This window comes from Sinocyclocheilus rhinocerous, unplaced genomic scaffold (genome assembly GCF_001515625.1).
Source record: "Sinocyclocheilus rhinocerous isolate Xijiao unplaced genomic scaffold, SAMN03320098_v1.1 scaffold711, whole genome shotgun sequence".
Taxonomy (NCBI): domain Eukaryota; kingdom Metazoa; phylum Chordata; class Actinopteri; order Cypriniformes; family Cyprinidae; genus Sinocyclocheilus; species Sinocyclocheilus rhinocerous.
The window spans coordinates 3397015-3416686 of NW_015641018.1; the positions used below are offsets into that span (position 1 = coordinate 3397015).

At 36.9% G+C, this 19672-nt stretch overlaps 3 protein-coding genes across 3 annotated transcripts in view; 2 read left to right on the forward strand and 1 right to left on the reverse strand.

Moving 5' to 3' along the window:
- The window catches only part of LOC107753862 (collagen alpha-1(IX) chain-like), a 16784-nt gene extending 10094 nt beyond the window's left edge, over positions 1-6690 (forward strand). The window contains exons 24-32 of the mRNA XM_016570133.1: positions 2025-2096; positions 2766-2801; positions 3208-3252; positions 3367-3399; positions 3730-3876; positions 4067-4121; positions 4233-4421; positions 5431-5508; positions 5621-6690. Of these exons, the coding sequence (XP_016425619.1) occupies positions 2025-2096; positions 2766-2801; positions 3208-3252; positions 3367-3399; positions 3730-3876; positions 4067-4121; positions 4233-4421; positions 5431-5508; positions 5621-5826 (861 nt within the window). The 3' untranslated portion in view covers positions 5827-6690. The remainder of the gene's footprint in view (positions 1-2024; positions 2097-2765; positions 2802-3207; positions 3253-3366; positions 3400-3729; positions 3877-4066; positions 4122-4232; positions 4422-5430; positions 5509-5620) is intronic.
- Positions 6691-6888: 198 nt separating this feature from the next.
- Positions 6889-12574, reverse strand: LOC107753864 (protein tyrosine phosphatase type IVA 1). Its single transcript, XM_016570135.1, has 6 exons — positions 12418-12574; positions 8171-8690; positions 7972-8064; positions 7759-7889; positions 7574-7648; positions 6889-7490 (listed from the first exon to the last, which is right to left on the reverse strand). Exons 2-6 carry the CDS (start codon positions 8273-8275, stop codon positions 7373-7375), a joined length of 522 nt encoding a protein of 173 aa, XP_016425621.1. The 5' UTR covers positions 8276-8690; positions 12418-12574; the 3' UTR covers positions 6889-7372.
- Positions 12575-14424: 1850 nt separating this feature from the next.
- LOC107753865 (lengsin-like) lies at positions 14425-17838 on the forward strand. Its single transcript, XM_016570137.1, has 4 exons — positions 14425-14608; positions 14820-15450; positions 15539-15705; positions 16607-17838. Exons 1-4 carry the CDS (start codon positions 14579-14581, stop codon positions 17792-17794), a joined length of 2016 nt encoding a protein of 671 aa, XP_016425623.1. The 5' UTR covers positions 14425-14578; the 3' UTR covers positions 17795-17838.
- The last annotated feature ends 1834 nt before the right edge of the window (positions 17839-19672 follow it).

Consider the following 19672-nt stretch of genomic DNA (forward strand, 5'->3'; position numbering starts at 1 on the left):
AACCCATCCCTGCACTTCACATCCCCTGCACAGCCTGGAACATAGCATTTATTTCCATGATCTGCCATTTTCGCTGTTGTCCTCGCTTGTTTTTCACAATACCTGCAGAACTTCTGATGATTTGGCTGTGCAAGTCTAGAACATGGGCGGGTATATGCAAATGTTGGGGGCGTAACTATTAGTGATCCCGACTGTAATGTCACAGTCGGTGTTATGTTCTGATTCGCCTATTTTTCAGTGGTCTTTTGCATGCACGAGATTTACATAAGAAGGAGGAAACAATGGTGTTTGAGGCTCACGGTATGTCATTTCCATGTACAGAACTGTTATTATTCAACTATGCCAAGGTAAATACAGTTTTCCATTCTATGGCACCTTTAAATTAGACTGTACAATTTTGAAATTTGAAGCAAAAACAAAATGATGAAAACTGAACTACATGTAAAACACTGAACAAAAACAGAAGACGGGATGAATGAGAATGCAAATTCACTCTCTGACAGCAGGTGGCGCTTATGGAACATCAGCGATACAGCATTTCCTCGTATACCGCTTTAAACAAAGCAGTGCTGCGCTTATAAACGCTACTTTAATATACATTATACAGAGGAAAGATAAAAATATAATACCATCTAAATTTTTCCCCTTAGAGATACATTCATATAAACTCCCAGTCCCAATTGTGTCGTGATTCGTTTAACATCTCAACCAACTTGAATCGTCACATATTTTTTTATCGATTTTCAGCTGGCTCGGTGTGCATTGTTACATCCCTTCTCTTAGGTGAAGCTTCATGGCAATTGAGAATAGCCTGGAGCTACAAAGAACAGGCAAAAATGTGGAAAGAGATGAAGGACAAATGAAAGAAGAAGAGAAATCTTTGGAAGATGACAAATAAGACACTTGAAAATGGATTCCAAAGAAATTACACATTCTTTAAACTCTCAAAGGTCTTGTCCCATATTGCAGATTTGATGTGGAAGTCTTGTTGCATTCTCACGCACACATCTCTGAAGTCTAAAACACTAGGGTGTCCACTATTAAACAATCCATGGGGTAAAGTGTAGAAGGAGGACAGTGTGGGCTAAGGTTACCATTTGGGACAGGCCAAAATATAATTTCATGTCTATGAAACACTAATAAATATCCTACATGGTAAATATTTAGTTTGTACTTGAACATAAGCTCTATATCTATATACATTTAAAAATTTTGAAGTGTGTGTTTACATAAAGAATTGTAAACATTTTTGTATTTAAAGAACATTTTATGTTTAAATATGCTAATTAAATATGCACATAATACATTTCCAGCACATAACATAACACTGGATAAAGCCAGGTTCAAAATTCATTTCATTTTGTTGAAATATTAGACTTTGGATATCTATTTGTATCACTCTGTAATCTGACAGAAAATACTGTCAACAGCCAGAAATGAGAAAACAAAACATGTTTTGAGAAATGGCCTTTAAAGATATGTATTGTAATTGAAATCTACAGATGCAAATAGATAAAGTGCAGTAAAACAAACACTTTGAAGCGTATTTACAACACAGTATGAAAAGCAGAAACATGTTTGACTTGATCTTAGCTCTCAGATTCCTGTCCTATGCTGAGGAGCTTAATAGTGCTCCAAACTGTAATGCAATCTCCTTAGAAAGCTCTAGTGAGCTTTAGTGCAGTAATCGGCTGGTAGGGGCATGAATAGCCTGTTGTTATTGAGGCCTAGTAGCTGGGGGTATTTTCTTTGGTAAGGGGATATTCAGAGCAGGATGGGGGGCTGAATGAGCCCTCTGTCTTGCAGGAATTCCTTCAAGCAGCCAGCGAAGGGCATCAGGCTTAATCATAGTCCACATCCATCCACACACCTCAGACGAGTCCCGCCAGCACCCTGCTCACTGAGCTGCCGACTGTGTTTTTTTAGAGCAGATGTGGTTTGTGCAGCAGCTACAGGCACAGGCCATGTAGTGTTCATGAATTTGTATTTATTTGTGTGTGTCTGTGTATTTATGTATTTTACAGGGTGCTAAAGGAGATCCGGGCCTTCCTGGTCTTCCAGGGCCTGCTGGCTTCATCGGGCAGAAAGGCGACAGGGTAGGATTTCAAAAGCAGAAACTACCGATCGATTCAAAATACAAAAGAGCCAATCAAATCATTTGTTAAAAGTTGTCTATGTTCAGAATAACTTGCTACCATAACACTATTTGCATTCTATTTATGCATACTATTCTGCATAAAGTGTGAAAACAGTATGCATTCATAGAAATACATTTAAATGACCTCCCAAAATGGCCAAATGTGTAGTATATAGGAAACGTACTTGGTATTGCATCCCATAATGCAATTTGGCCTACAGTTTCCTGTGTGATAAATGAATGTCTTTAGTGCTAAAGGCATTTTTAGACAAAATAAAATTTAAAACGCTAACTTCCTGTATTTTAATACAGGGTGTGCAATAATGTGATTAAATATCATGTGAATTAAATGTTTCACTTACTGAATTAAATATGTAAAGTGGTGAGGTCATGTGACTTAGGAATTTCTGAATTTGACAAATGTGGATTATAAGCATTATTCTCTTTATTGCAGATCTTTAAAACTAGATTCTCTGTGGACCAATATTTTTTTCCAGAAACAAGTTGCCAATATTAAAAATTAAAAATGTATTCAAAATATGCTATATTTTACATAGCCATTTTTTAGGCAGTTATCAAATGGTTATAGTTAAGATTAAAAGCACAATCTTATTTTATCATTCTCCAGGGCGCTGTTGGTCTAACTGGTCCAAAAGGAGAGCAAGTAAGCCAATACATACATATACAGTATATATATATGTGTGTGTGTGTGTACCTGTTTTTCTATTCTGGTGGGGACTTAAACCTGAATACACACAGACTCATGGGGACTCGTGTCACGGTGGGGACCTAAATTGAGGTCCCCACGGGTAAACAAGCTAATAAATCACACAGAATGAAGTTTTTTTGAAAATCTAAAAATGCAGAAAGTTTCCTGTGAGGGGTAGGGTTGGTGTAGGGCAATAGAAAATACGGTCTGTACAGTAGAAAAACCATTACGCCTATGGAGAGTCCCCACAAGGGTAGCTGACCAGACATGTGTGTGTGTGTGTGTGTGTGTCATTTTAGTTTTACATTATATAACATCAATTAAATCTATATTATAATGCATCTAATGCATGTTTGTTTAGGGACCACCTGGTGAAGAGGGAACACCTGGAGACAAAGGAGATGTTGTAAGTACAGATATATAACAGCACAGATATTTGAATGTCTTTGGATGTATTGGTTATGTATTCAGTCATGACCCCCTTGCTGATCCTAAACTCCATGTCCATTTATTTTCCCAGGGTGATGAGGGAGAGCCAGGCGAGAAAGGATCGGTGAGTTTGCTTTGAGAAGTGATGCTATTGTCTGTTACTGAAATAAATGTTAACCGAAATAAAAAAATAAAAATAAAAATGATAAAAACTAGACATGTATAGACATATAAACTAATAAAATGACAAAAAACAACAACAAAAATACTGAAATTAAAAGGAAAATATAAAAATAAAAACTCTAATAGCATGTCAATGATATAAAGTGGTGGCCAAAATTATTAGAACAATAGTATTTAATCCATAAACACTGTATTAATCCATAAAATGTCAACAAGTGCACAAAATTCAATGTTGGCCTCCTTAAAAATGTGTAGCATTTGTTGTGTTCAGACAGGAAAACCAGGAGAGGCAGGAAATAAAGGTCCAGAGGGTGGGCGTGGCCAACCTGGACCCGAGGGCACAGCTGGAGAGCCTGGCCCAAGAGGCATGCAAGGAGACAGTGGGGTACCTGGACTGCCTGGGGCACAGGGACGACCAGTACGCCTGCTTTAATCATCTCATTACTGCCGCCTTAAATATGTCACACTTTTATCATAGAGACTTTGATTTCTGTGGAACTGGATTTCACTGAACTAAACCTGTACTAAATGAGGAATTTTACCTCAGTGCGATTTGTTCCACCACAGTCTTTTCTACCTGCATTAAATGAGGAAATATTTTCCTTCAGGGCCGAGCACCCATAGATGAGCACATCAAGCAGGTCTGCATGAGGGTTTTGCACGGTCAGTATTTTGATATCCTAACAGATATTTACAAATGTAAGCTCGACTCATTGTTAAATTCGAATGGGTTTTGTTTTTTGAATGGATTTGCCATTTCTGGTTTCCTCACAGGACAGCTCGCCCAGTTGGCAGCCAGTCTGACGAGGCCCGAGTCGGGCATCTCTGGGTTGCCAGGTCCTCCTGGTCCCCCCGGCCCTCCAGGGCCTGGTGGAGACAATGGCTTCCCTGGGCATCCTGGAAGCAGAGGACTGCCGGGTCTCAAAGGGCCCCTGGGGCTCATAGGGAGGAAAGGGCCCAAAGGTACGAAGCCACACATTTTTTGCGAAGGTGAAAGATCTCCCCATACAGATTTCGCAACAGTGCCACTTTTAGTTGGTCAAGTGGATTTGCTGTGTTTACCAACAGAAAAGTGACTGCTTTGAAAATGAGCTATGTTTCACGTGGCGCTACTCGTCAAGATGGAAAATAGACCAAAATTTTGCTAATATGACCCCACCTTAAGACTAATAATGAGTACAATTTTTCTTTTGCTTTCCATTGCAGGCCGACGTTAAAATTAAACATGAAATGGATCATTCCTATAAACTGTACAGGCTCAACAATCTGCAAAATTTGACCACGACACGGGCTGAATGGGAAAAAATGACCCTTTAATAAATGCATAAACAATAGTACAAATGTGATTTACTAGCATAAAACATGGAACAAACACTGGGCTAAATATTGTATTTGTATTAGTCATATTACTAAGTGACCAATGTGCCACAATACTGTGGAATATGATTGGCCATGTATCATTTGACGTCGACAACATATAAGTGTGTCAAGTCCATTTACACTTCAAAAAATGATCTACTTACTATTTTTGTCGTTTCCAGTAAAAACATCTAAGCAAAATATCAAAGCAAAATGAAAAAAAAAATATATATATCTGCCAATGGGATAAGAAAAACAAACCTGATTCAAAGGGAAAATAAGATAATTTTTCTTACCCTGCTGGCAGATTATTTTATTTAAATTTTATTTTCAGGAAATAAAAAACCTGTTAATTTTGACAGAAAAAAAATCTTGTCATTCTGCATTTCAAGTAAATGTATCTTGATTTAAGAACGTTGAGATGTTTATACTTATAACGAAAATCATTTTTTGCAGTGTATCATAACTGATATATGGTTAACTGCATTTTATTTTCGGCATTTAGCATTGTTTTATACCCTATTATTTTATTCCCTATTCCCAGAACAACATTTTAGGACATGAAGCACCATCTACATCCCATATTACAACCTTTGTGTTCTCCTTCATTTAGGTGACCAAGGTGACAGGGGAGATAGAGGGCCCACAGTGGAGGGGTCTAAAGGAATACCTGGACCACCAGGGCTCCCAGGTAAGAGCAAGGCCTGCATCTTATCTAATATCCATCACTGTGTGTTAAATGATCTTTAAATCTCTGAATATCATGCTCCTGACTGCTGGTCTGTTTTTCCACCGGCTCTCAGGTGACCCTGGGAAACTAGCATATGGCAGTAACGGGCGTGACGGTCTGAGAGGACCAGCAGGTGCTCCTGGAATGCCAGGTGTGCCCGGGCCACCAGGTCCCCCCGGCCCTAACGGATACTGCGAGTCATCTCAGTGCGTGCTTCAAGCAGTTGCGAGTCCGATATCTGTCAAAGAGTCCAGCGTGAAGGGACCAGATGGTCTATGAGCTGATAGCCATCAGCGAGCCACACATCAGAGCCCAGTGTCTCTGGACAGGGAAACTTGAGAGACTAACAGAGTGACTCCCTCGACGAGGAGATTTCTGCTTCAGTGGTATATGCAGGTGTGACTGTACTTATCAAACACCTGTGTGAAGTTGGATCAATTCATATTAAGGTTACAAGTTTCATTCAGTCCCCTTTTACTAAGCGAATTATTTTTTTGGACATACTTTTGTATAGTTCCAATAATTCTATTAAGATTCAAAGTAAACCTAAATTGCCCCATAAATAATGAAATTATAGCTTGCAAAAAATATATGCTCTAGTTCAATCTCATTTGAATATACTTTGTATTTTTTAGGTCCTGGATGCATACAAAATCATGTCGCCACGACCTGGTCACTTTACACATTAAAGGCTATTAAAAGAGCTTTAAATCAGAGGGGGTCCTAAACATTGTAAATTTGTCAATATTGCATTGCTAAAAAATGATTTGCAAGCATCTTATTAAATGGTTTTTGGGTTGTTTTAACCTTAGAGACTTTCTCCAATTTCGTGAAAATTTTTGTGGTTCTTTGCAGTGAGGGAGAGGTCTTGATGTGGAAGTTTCTATATTTTTTATTTATTGTAGACAAGATTGATGTGACACCAACGGTTGTGAAAAGGGAGGAAAATAAAAGAATTTTGATAAAGTGCTGCATGTTTTTAATTTAAAAGTTAAAATCAAGCACAGACGAGGTAAAATGCTCCTTCAGTGTATCTTTATTGTACTCTCAAATGGGCAGACTTGTTTCTTGCTATACTAAAACACATATCCAATTATATAAATAGGTGATTTAACAGTACACAATCAAATACCGTACGTAAATCAAGTATTGAAATATTAAGTTACGCACATCAAATTAAAAAGCCATAAAAATACTGCAGACATTGAGGTCCAGTTTTAAGCTAAAGCACAAACATCACACTATTGACATGGCAGTAATAGGTAAACAAAGTTTGGATAAACAACAAAAAGTAGTACCCCACCCTTCAATATATTTATATAAACGGATGATATTTTCCTCATCTCTCTTCCTGATTTTTTTTTTGCAAAAGACATCACTGAGAAACCTCTCCAAATGCCACCGAGAACTCCACCAGATGGTGTCTTTCTGTTGTAATAAGGCATTTATTTTAGATTTTTTCAGAGGCAGGCATTTATTACAGATAGACTGAAATCATCAACAACAACAAAAAATGCATGAAATTCTTTTTTAATCAAACCCATTTAGGCTATAAAGCATACTACGTGTTTGGCAGAGTTGGGATTTGACCATGTTTCACCAACATAAACTTCATCGCAAAACACTTAAGCTCATGTTCAAACAAGCACTTTACCTTGCTTCGCCACAGGAAATACATAAAAACAAAGAGAAGGGCGGGGGACACTTGTAACGAAATAAGCGTAATATTTGTAACGGCATTTTCACAGTTAGAACAAGAGAACAAACTACCTATGCTAGATACAAATTCCCATTACACATTTGAGAAAGGCTGATATGCAAGCTTTTACTGAATGCAACAGTTGTTGCGGTGGCCGTTGGAATCCTTGAACCGAAGACGCATTTTAGGACGATATTTTTCCAGATAGAAGAGCTGCTTGCTGTTGAATGCTCCACGGCGCTTTCTGGGGGGGGAAACGAAATTAAATAAACCTTTGTCTTTAAGAATGAAGATTGTATTATTTTCAAAAATATGAAGTTAACTTACTGTCGAATGAACTGAACAGCATCCTCATATTTCATGCCACACTCAATCAGGGCCAGAGCAACCAGCACTGGGGCTCTGTGTGAAAAAAACAACAACTAAGATTTCCATGCAAAGCTCAAAACGGGTTTTATTCCATGTTTACACATTATGATACATCCAATGATCTTGAATCCCAATAAAATTACCTTCCAAGGCCTGCAACACAATGTACGGCAATACAGCAGCCTGGCTCCTCCCTAAACTTCATCCGAAGAAGATTCAGCCAATCATCAACGATCTGGTTAGAGGGAGGAGCTCCATCATCAAAGGGCCAATCCTGCATTAAAAGATAAGGCCTGAGATAAGAATGGACATTTCTATTCACTGTCATGTAGGTGAACTGGTTCATGTGGACTTACCAGAACCTGAATACCTTCTTTAACAACCAGGTTTGCATCATATGTGGCCTCACACACTCGAACTACTGTCGTCACCCCATATTTCTTCAGTTCCTAATGGAATATCATGTAAGTGATGTTTTGCAGTTACTGTAATTATGAGGGTTTTATAATCGTCGATCCAAAACAACTCTTTTAGTGTGTTTAAACCAACACTCACCTCAATGAATTTGTGAAGCGTGGCATTAGTGGGGTTGTGGGTAATGAGGAATCTCATGTTTTTGTAAGTGATCTCCACTGGGGCAGGTCTATTCATACGTGCCATTTTTGAGTTTTCAAAACAGCTTGAAAAACTTTCTCTAATAACAAAAGAAATGCTGGCGGATACGATTAGGAGAAAAGAGGTGTGACCCAGAGGTGGGCGGGATTAATAGCAAAAAAAAAGGAAAAAGCCTAGAAAACAAGGCTGGTCCTCTGGTGAGAGTGAAGACGTAGGGCCGACGAGGGCAGTGAACTTCAAGAGATTTTTTTTACCCCATCCAGAACCGCCGACCGCTGTGGACGCCCACTCTCCAAGCCCGATCCCGCCAACGTTAAAACTGTAACACAAGTCTCTGTTCTGATGAGGTAGCGAGGCCGGCCGTTCACTTCTCTGCATAAACGCCGTGCTGAGCCTGGCAGTAGTCGCCACTGTCCTTCAGAAACTCCATAAATGTGTGACCCAAAACACCACAGAACTGCTGCAAGGACACAAGAACAGAAGCACACGCGGTCAGGGCACAGGACTTCATTTATCTCTCTCGTCCTGATTTAAAGCAGCCATTTTTCTGCTTGTCCAGCTGGGCCAGTAGTTCATTTCTATCTGTCCTGGCCTATATTAATATATTATAAAAAGGGTTTTTTCTATTTACATTTATTATTATATTTCATTATATATTATTTTATAATATTACTTTATTTTTTGTATTATATTTATTTTAAATGTATTATAAGCAGTCTACATTTTCACACAAGAATTTTTACTTGTATAAAAAAAAGTAGTTTCTGAAAATTCCTAATTTTTAAGCTTATAATTTTATATACTTGTAACAATTTTTTTTCAAACATTAAACATGAAAAAGAAACTAATTCATGGCAAAACATCACTGATTAGTTACTGACCATGTCACTGACGCTACTATACATATTATTTTAGTCCAATATTTAGTAGTCTACGTTTTCACACATACTATTAACTAGGGCTGCACGATAAATCGCATGCGATATTTAACGCGTATCTTGTCAGAAAGCCGGTTCTGTAATCAGCGGTAATTCTCCATCACGTGCGTGCTTTCACATTGAGCAGCATTTACAACACAGAGCCGTTGTTCACCGACGAGCTGCGCAAAACCACGTTCATATTCGCGCGATTTTTTGCGCAGCTCGTCAGTGATAACCGATAATTCTTTATATTTGAAAGCCGATAACCAATATGTTGGCCGATAAACCTTTATAATAGTTTTGAGAGCCAGATTACAAAAAAAGTCTCATCATTACAAGCCACATCCCAAACACTTCAACATAAGCAGCCTAGTTTGAGCAGTGTACGCTTTAATTTTACTCTCTCCCATTACCAAATTTCGTCATAAAAAAGCCTTACAAAAAAAAAAAAGAATGCATACATAATGCAAATAAGTCACTGGACATCATTACATGTGTAAAGAATCAAAATGCATGTGCCATGGATCAATAAAACGGAATAGCCTCTGTACGGACAATAATTAAATGATTTTAATTACTAAACCATATTGTTGATCAAATAAAAGTGGTGGTTATTATTAATAATGCATCAATGATTTTGAAAAAGTAACAAATTAATACCACTGTTTTAAATAGCAGCATTGCTGTTTGAGCTGCGTGCGCTGTAGCTGAAGAGCTGAATGAACACCGGTAAACTCAAGCGCTTGTTATAGCAGGTTAATTAGGCTATATGAGAATCAGATATTTATAGAACATAAACAAATTACAATTTATATACAAAAAGACGTAAATGCACAAGTTATCTTGAACTAAGTTATGCGCTAGTCAGATGTGTAACTCGTGGACGCACTCTTGCGTAGCTTTTGATAACTTTTGTAGCTTGAATAAAGATTAATATGTATAGTTTATGCATATATAATATAGTTTATGTGAAGATTGTTTTAAAATCACTTAAATGTTTAAGAAAGCCTATTAAATGTTAAAGCCTATTAAATGTTAAAAAATAATGGCTTTCAGTTATACTGTAATGTTGAATGGCTATAATTAATAGGGAAAATTGAGGGAAAATGCACCAGCAGGACAAATTAAAAACATTGTAAATATGTTTAGTCATTGTAGTAGTAATAACAGCCTGTTTTTGCAAAAAGAGTTTCATGGCCGGTAAAAAAAAACTTTTTGGCCGGTAAATTTTATCATGTCACCGGCCATTGGCAGGTGTGGCAAAAAGTTAGTTTTAGGCACTGTATATATAACTACAAAAACAAAAAATCACAGACATGGAAAATATTAGGGGTGGGAAATCACCAGAGGCCTCACGATACGATATTATCACGATACTTGTGTCACGATACAATATTATTGCAATTTTAAATATATTGCGATATTCTGCGATATATTGCAATTTATTACCTTACATGCGCGCTGAACACTGCGGGGCGGACATATATATTATTATATGTAGCCTATATTTTCGGTGCATCCCCTCCTTGTTTACAAATCCGAAGTAAGTCCATACATCCGATTTAAATGCGGACGGGGCTTTCCTGATAACTTTCCGCCCTCTTTATTTTTCTAACTTACTGCATGCTGAAGGTGACCTCACCAGAAAAAACTCAACACCACCATCTAGTGGAGTGTAAAGAAATTGATTGTATTATTCTACCAAATAGTATAATAAAAGATCGATACTTGGCGTCCGTGTATCGATACAGTATTGCCGCGGAAAATATCGCGATACTATGCTGTATCGATCCCACCCCTAGAAAATATCACTGATTATTATTATTTACATTTTTCAATCTATTCTTACTAACACTATAAAAACTCACAAACTCATAAAAAAAATCACAATTCTGCAGTTTTGGCCAAACCTCATCTATTCCAGCAGCCACTACATCATTTAACTTGACAAGCAGAATTCACAAACATATGTCAAACAAATATTTACATTGACAAAGAATGAACATCTATGTGTTGAATCATGTCATCAAGTGCATGAACAAGATTTTATATCAATCAAATTAAAATATATTTTTCTTGAGAAGGTTCATCATTTTCCCCCTAAAAACATGTAATAATTAAAAACCCTTTACACAATAGTTTTTTTTTTTTTATTAATTTTTTTTCATCAGACAATCTGATATGGATAGATTATGGATAGATGATGACGCTCTGTACCGACCAATCAGCAGCCAGTATCAGTGTTATAATCTCAAATTCACACACTCATAAATACATACATCCCTATAGGCTAAAGTCCTGAATCAGAGTATTCATAATAGCATGAAAAGCAACCATATCTTCCTCAAACACATGACTCAGAGGTGAGTCAGTCCGCGGTATGTGGGTCATTGTTTCAGAGGAAACACTTGATTCATCTTCATGACAGTCCCGTGAGGACACACACGTGTCTCAGCAGCTCTTCGGGATTACCACATGCTAAACCTCTTTAGCAAATCGCTTTAAAAAGACACAACAAACCTCATCTAGTAGTAACTTAAATCTACATGTAAATTAAATGGAAGGCACAGATGGTTGGTTGAGTTATTTTTCAGCGTGACTTTATGGAAATCAATTGCAAAGGCCCCAAATGAGGCCAATAAAATGACCCGTTTCTCCGATAAAATTTGCATTTGGTCAGTTTTAAAAGTGGTGAAATATTTGAATTCTACAACCGATGTAAAGTTTTATACTGAACAAAAACAGAGATTTTAATATCCAAAACATCAGGATATGCTAATTGATCAGGACTGACACAAAGACTTCCGCTTGGCTAATATTAGGAATGGGCCAAAAGCTCACAGATTACATTCATGTTCAACAAAAACGCAACACGAACTCTCATTCTAGATACTTAATTTGATTCACTTTTTAATTTAATTGATTAAATTGAAATAAAAGAGCGAAATGTCGTGCCCAGTTCTTACTGATGTAAGTTAGCTGCGAGGCTAACTTAAGCTAACACCGTCACCAAGCGATTATTTCAACGACATTATAGCTTTAAAATCCAATGTTTATAAACACACACACACACACACACAATTTTACAGTTTTGTAGATGGTTACAACCAAATAAAACAGAAATATTAATGTATACATAAACTGTGGTCGACAACAAAACCTGTTTTGCTCCGGTGCTAATTAGCTCGCAGATTGAGACTAACGTTAAATACCACAAAAATAAACCCTGAATTCGCTTCAAAACAAAGGTTGAAAGGTTTCACTTACTGGAATATGCTTACTCATTGAAGATTGTAGCTTAATCATAAAGCCGCTCCGGAGAATAAGTGTTGTGGTGTTTGACCATACAGCGCTGCCGTGTATGCGACGGAGTCTCCGGTAACCGGTTACAGCTGGACTCAAGAAACCGCACCCTCCAACACACACTACAGCACGAGCACATACAGCCTTACTCACTTAACATCTACACAAAACTACACAGACATTTGATTAATAACAGCACTATTATTATTATTATTATTATTATTATTATTATTAGCATCATCATCATCATTATTATAATTATTATTATTAATAATTATTATTATTATTATACATAATAATAATAATAATACTGTTTTATTAATAATAATAATAATATTTTATTATTATTATTATTAATAATAATAATAATTATTATTATTATTGTTATTAAAATAATACATTTATTTACTATTTTATTAAATAAAACGTTACAAAATAACGTTTATCATGAATTCAATTACATTCTATTCTAAACACATCCTAAAGTTTGATCAAAAAACAATAAATATTATTATTAATAAAATGACACTTCTATTTAAAAAGATTATTAAATAAACCATTACAAAATACAGTTTATCATGTATATTATTATATGCATATTCTAAACATATCATATACTTTTTATGATAATTATTAACAATAATATTTTTTATTTCAAATTTTATTAAAACGTTACAAAATAAAATTGATTATAGGTATTTCATTATATTCATAGTCTAAACACATCCTATAAGTTTTATAACAATAATACTTAAACAAGTATTTAATAAAACATTACAAAATGTAAAGTTCATTTGAATTAATTTCATATTCTAAACATCCTACAGTTTAAATATAATAATAATATGAAATAATAATATGTTTTATTAAAAAGTTAATTAAATAAAACATTACAAAATAAAGTTGATAATGTTTAATTATATTCCTATTTGAAACTTCCTATAAATTTTATAAAGTTATTATTGTTGTTTTAACAATTATGCTTTTACTCAAAATGTTATTAAATAAAACATTAAAAATTCAAGTATGTATTTAATTATATTCATATTTCATATTCACATTCTGCTATTTTATATATTATTAATACTACTACTACTACTACTACTTCTAATAACAGTAATAATAATTGTGTAATAAGTAGTGCTATCAAACCATTAATCGCAATTAATCACATCCAAAATAAGTTGTTTACATAATATATGTATGTTTACTGTGTATATTTATTATGTTATATATAAATACACACACATACAGTAGACCTATATATATTTTAAAAATTTACATGTATATACATTTATATATTTATATTCTTATATTTTATATTATATATACATATATTTAATATATAAACATAACATATTTTTCTTAAATATATATATATGCATGTGTTTGTATTTATATATACATAATAAATGTACACAGTACACACACATATATTATGTAAACAAAAACTTTTATTTTGGATGCGATTAATCACGATTAATCATTTGACAGCACTAGTAAGTGTTCTGTTTAATGCTAGCAATATTAACAATGCCTCAATTTTAAGAGTAGACCAATCTACAACTGATTTAACATAAACACAAAGATCCAGGTGCGATAGGATGTTTACAGCTTAGTGCTCACAAAATACAACATTAACAGCTAAATGTTTCTGTTTTGTCTTCATATTGACAATAAGGTCATGTTTGTTATATAACATACATTTAAAAATCTTGTGTGTGTTTGTGTGTGTCAGAAATAATTTTTTTTGTAGCCATCTTTGTATGCCTTTTATTTGTTTAATATGCTTGCCAACAACAGTGCATGTCACTATGTGTTCATTTATGTTTCCATTCAAAGCAATGGCTTTGGTATTCTGTTAAATAACCTTTTAGTCAAACAACCGCATCTTTCTAGAGATTTGATGAATAATGTGTCGTGGGCTGTTGAAAACAGCTGATGTGCAGAAGCTCACAATGAATGAGTGGGACTGAACAGACTGGACGCTTCATGCATTTGGTTGGGGTGAAAGGGAGCAGATTGCTTTGTTTCAGTCTCTGTTAGTCAGTTGTGTGAGCCACTTTGATTGGGCCAGATGGTTATGAATTTCCAAACATTCACATAAAAAAAAATCCTGAGCATTATGCAGGAATCAGAGGAATCCAGAGATATGGTAAATCTAAATCTAAAAATTTAAATTATAAATTTTTTATTATTACTTTTTATTTGTAAATTTTTTTCTGGCAAATCATCAAATGCAATTTGTACAGTTGATTCAAATTATTTGTATATTGTCATTTGGATGAATCTGGTACTCTATGATTTTATGTTATTGCATTGTGAGTTATTTTCAGTCTGAAAGCCATCAATTTCAACTTCTACAGGAAAAAATTCCAGACCAGGTGGATGGAGGAAATATGAGTGCAGGAAAGAAGAGTGCGGATTCCAGAGCAAAGCGTCTTTCCTCCTCTGACTGGGACAGAAAAGGGACGTCTGTACCCTTAGTGCCATCAAACGTACCAATTCCAGGCCCTACAAACGACCCCATCCTTATTTCCATCGGCCCTCCACATCGTTGTCCATCTGTTTCCAGTGAGTCCCAGTACCAGGGCCTCTCGAGAGAAGATGACTACGCCAACAGGCATGGATGGAGAAGGGAGAACGTGCAATATTACCCATCAACTGGTGAGGGTGGCGTCCCCAAACAAACCTTGGACGAACTGAAAAGCGTGTTGCGTGAGAGCTCCCTACTCAGTGCAAAAGGGCAAGATGAAGGAAGGAGCTACCCTCCGGGTCAAAGAGTGGACTGTAAGCCAGACCAGATGCCATCTAAGAGTTTCAGCACCTTCAAGCCCCTTTCAGAAGACAGGAGAGCATCCAGACTCAGAGAAGGAAGTTCTAGATGGGATTCTGGCGGGTCTTCGATGACCGATGGACCTCCAGGCAGGTCTTCTGGTATGAGTTCACCCACTGCTGAGACGTCCCATTGGGAAGAAGCTGGCACATCACACTCAGGTCAGAAAGATGATTTACGGTTGTCTCAATCTAACACATTTACTTAAACTCGCTCATCTATCTGTCTACTATTTCATATTCCCAACAGACAATGAGAGGTCACAAGCACTCTCTTTTGCATCTCAAAGCTTCATTTCTGACGTTGAGCACATAAAACAGCAAATCGCCCGGGAAAACATAAGCTTTGTTCGCTTTGAGGCCACTGATCTTCATGGCGTGTCCCGATCCAAGACCGTTCCAGCTCGATTTTTTCACGTAAATGTTTTTAAATGCCTCTTATTGATTCTATGTAGTCAATACATTGTAATGGTACAATTTTATGCTGCTGTATGCAATGTTTTGGAATCCAACATAACTTAAAAATGATTATTTATTTATTGTTTTGCAATAAAAAAAAAATATATATTTATTGGGAAGCAACTCTGCATAAGGAATCAAGACTAGTCTTCATTCATTATATCTCGAATATAAGTGTATTTTGTGCACTACCATATTTTTGTACTGTTTTAGTCAACCAAGTCTCATGAGAAAACATGTTTCAATTTTGTATAAATTTGTACAGTGTTATTAGTACAAAAATGTATGATTTCTAACATCAGCAGATCGTACAAAAACGTACCAATGAGGTTATACAAATTCGTTCAAATTAGCCAGCAATTCAGCAATACGTAGGAATTGCCATGAGATTTATACTTTTATATTTATACATTTATACTAAAAACAAAAACATGCCAGTGCACTATGACAATATTCTGCGTTCCAGTTAATTTTTTTCATGCCCTTCACTCAATAATTTCCCTCCATCTCGTTTACTGGGATGTACGTCATTGATTGCATTGCGCGAGTGCCCACTACTGGCAGAACCTTTGCAATGGGCTCAATTGGAACGTCCTAAGCCCTTGATCACTTTGAATCCACCATCCAACGCGATCTGCTATGACGTTATAATCGTGTTTCGGGTTTATACCTGAAAAAATGTGTAGGGGTGTGTGGTTGACGGCATGGTTAACGGTTGGTTTAAGTTAGCAAGACAACTAACATTGCTTACGGCAGCTGTAATGTTAGTAATACATTTGACTGTTTAGTGTAAAGTCGAGTCTTTTTGAAAATAGTGGTAAAAAGTACTCAGTAACATTACTCATTATTGACATCACAGGAAAAAGCAGTATATGGCATCCCCATGCCTAGAAGCTACCTGGAGTTAACCCTAAGCCCTAAAGTCAACGAAGTTGATCATCCGAGCGCAGCCAACTTCAGCAGTGATGTCCTCCTGGTCGCAGATCTCTCCACATTCCAAATCCTTCCCTGGGCAGACCAGACCGCTCGTCTTATCTGTGACCCCTGCACGATCACCGGTGTGCCACTGCGAACATCACCCCGCCTCATAGCCAAGCAGATGCTCGGCCAACTCCAGAGCATGGGATTCTCTATCCACTCGTCCTTCACGTATGAATGCTGCATCTTCGGGGCCCCTGAACGAGTGGGACCTAAAGCTGTGTTCTTCCCTGCCACCACACTGTTGAGCAACTACGATCTACCCTTCCTGCAGCAGCTAGTCAGAGGGATGTACTACATGGGAGTTGACGTTGAGAGCTTCTCATCTGCAAACGGACCAGGACAGATGGAGATTTGCTTCAAACCAAAGTTTGGAATCGACACCGCCGACAGCGCCTTCACCTTCCGCACAGGAATCAAAGAGATGGCCAGGAAGTTCAACTACATCGCCACCTTTTTGACAGACGACAACATCCACAATTCCGGCTTACTCTCCCACAGCCTTTGGGATGCCAGCGGCAGAAGAAGCCTTTTCCACTCGGGCAACGGGGAACTTTCGGAGATCGGCAGAAAGTGGCTCTCAGGTCTTCTCCAGCACTCAGCCGCTCTGAGCTGCCTCTTGGCTCCAGGGATCAGCTGTCGAAACCAGCTTTCCAAAGGCAAGAAAAATTCCAAGAACCATCTTTACGCCACATGCGGCTGCAACGACAACAGCTGCGCCTTCAATGTGAAAATTCACGGTGGACGCGAGACTCACATCGATAACAAGCTGGGGTCAGCGATGGCCAATCCTTACATTGTGTTGGCGGCCACGATAGCAGCAGGACTGGACGGTATTAGACGTAATCTGAATGCCGAACAGCCTCTAAGCAAAGCTCCAGGTCAGCAGAAACAGTTCCCGATCCCTGTTAAATTGGACGATGCTTTAGTGGCTCTGGCAGAGGACAGTGTGATTTGTAGTGCGCTGGGAGAGCCCTTTGTGCAGTATTTTATTGCCATGAAGTGTGTAGAGATTGAGACGCAAGAGCAGGATGCCGACAAGAACAAGGGACTTGAGTATTTTATCTAACATCTGAATTTGCTGAATGATTTTTTTGTGTATTTGAATCCAAGGGATTACATTTCATGTCCCTTTGATTTGGTATTAAAAAAATAACTTTGTATTAAGACAAATAATACCTTCCTTGCAAACAAGATTTCAAAATAAAACCACACAACTGACTGATATCTGCTGCAGACTGTCTGACTGATTTCATTTACAGCATTAAAGGCACAATATGTAAGATTTTTTATTAAAATATCCAAAAACCACTAAAACAGTGTTATATATTTTGCTGACTTGTGTACTTACACTATCCCAAATGTTTCGAAGAATGTTTGAATCCAGAGAAATAAGCTATTTTAACTAGTGACACGGACCGTGTCTATAGTGTCATTGTGTCGCCTGCTAATGACGTCATAACCCCTCGATTTCCGGTTTTGTTTTGTAGAAAAAATGGAAACTCCCATGATTCCACACTCAGTCACGGCGTCATCAAACTATGCCTGTCTCTTTGTTTACTTTGAATACGGGCCCTCTAGCGGCGAAAATGACATATTGTGCCTTTAATGGGCCTAAATAGGTTAAACTTTAAAATCGACTTAAACTTCAGAAGTAACAGTGACTTTTTTTTATGAATAGATAACCTACTTGAAGTTCCCACTTTCCAAATGTGTTGAGCTGGGACCTGGAATAACAAGATGAGACATCTGTTGACTCATGAAGTTGCTAAGCTAATGCTAGAAGCTCCCTAAGCTAGTAATAAAATAGTATTATAGCTTTATCTAAATGATGTGAATCTGATCTAGCAGGGCTGTCCAATCCTGAAGGTCAATGTCCTGCAGAGTTTAGCTCCAACTTGCCCAAACACAATTGGAAGTTTCTAGTAATTTGAATAACCTGGATTAGCTGGTTCATGCATGTTTAGCTAAACTCTGCAGGATAGTGACTCTCCAGGAGCAGCATTGGACATGTGTTTTATTTAAACCTGTCCCAGTAAGTACATGAACTTTAGAAGTTTGATTACTAAAACAACTATTTTTTTCAAATATAAACAAGTTTATGTCAAGTTTTTACAAAATGAAATTAACAGACCTAGATTGTAGTTTAGCTTCGTCCAGCAGGTATTCATGTCAATCTGACTTCACATTAATTGGATTTGCCACTGTGCACCCAACATTTACTCAACTCTTTAAATATTCGATTACACGCCAAGTATAAGACTGTAAATTGACTACACAAAAAATCCACTGAACTGTGTATGTAAACATAGGCCTACTCACAAATGCTGGAAACAACAATACAGAGAAATTACAATGCAACATTACTTGCTCTCATACTTTATGATGGCTTTTGCTATATTAAAGAGCAACAACCAAAATACACTCAATCAAATTAACTTAGAATATTAACTTAGACCTATTGAGACAAATTCAACTCAGACTACTGAAGGTCGGCTGATTTTTATTGGCACCAACAAGCATTTGGAGGGTACAGAACAAAGACAGATAAGACAGTGGTGGCCTTTGTGATCATTTTGACTGGCCCAACAGCACTTTAGCAACTTTCTTATCATTTGGCTGCGAAAGCAATACATAAAACACAATCTTCCTATTTTTTTTCAAATCTATTTTGGAGGTGAAAACTGGTACATTGGTACATTATAAGCTGATCTTAAAGCACTCTTCCCTCAGATAATTTACTGTAAGTATGTTTAACCTCGCAGCTGTACCAGTGACAGATCCTGATTTGGAGACTACTGCAGCAAACTAAAACAGATCATCTTCAGACTATACATCAACTCTATTAATACTTCATGTATCTTCAGATTCTATAAGCCATGGTTTACTAGTTACTTCTTAGTAGGGGTGGGGGATCTCACGGATCTTGGTGGGGTGGGGGATCTCA

Bases quoted from the DNA above. Each gene is read 5' to 3' on its own strand.
- LOC107753864 (XM_016570135.1), bottom strand. From the start codon at position 8,275: ATGGCACGTATGAATAGACCTGCCCCAGTGGAGATCACTTACAAAAAC. The intron at 8,065-8,170 runs GTGAGTGTTGGT...ATATTCCATTAG, and splicing joins CGCTTCACAAATTCATTGAG to GAACTGAAGAAATATGGGGT. The intron at 7,491-7,573 runs GTAAGTTAACTT...TTCCCCCCCCAG, and splicing joins GCTGTTCAGTTCATTCGACA to AAAGCGCCGTGGAGCATTCA.
- LOC107753865 (XM_016570137.1), top strand. From the start codon at position 14,579: ATGCAGGAATCAGAGGAATCCAGAGATATG. The intron at 15,451-15,538 runs GTCAGAAAGATG...TATTCCCAACAG, and splicing joins AGCTGGCACATCACACTCAG to ACAATGAGAGGTCACAAGCA. The intron at 15,706-16,606 runs GTAAATGTTTTT...TTGACATCACAG, and splicing joins TTCCAGCTCGATTTTTTCAC to GAAAAAGCAGTATATGGCAT.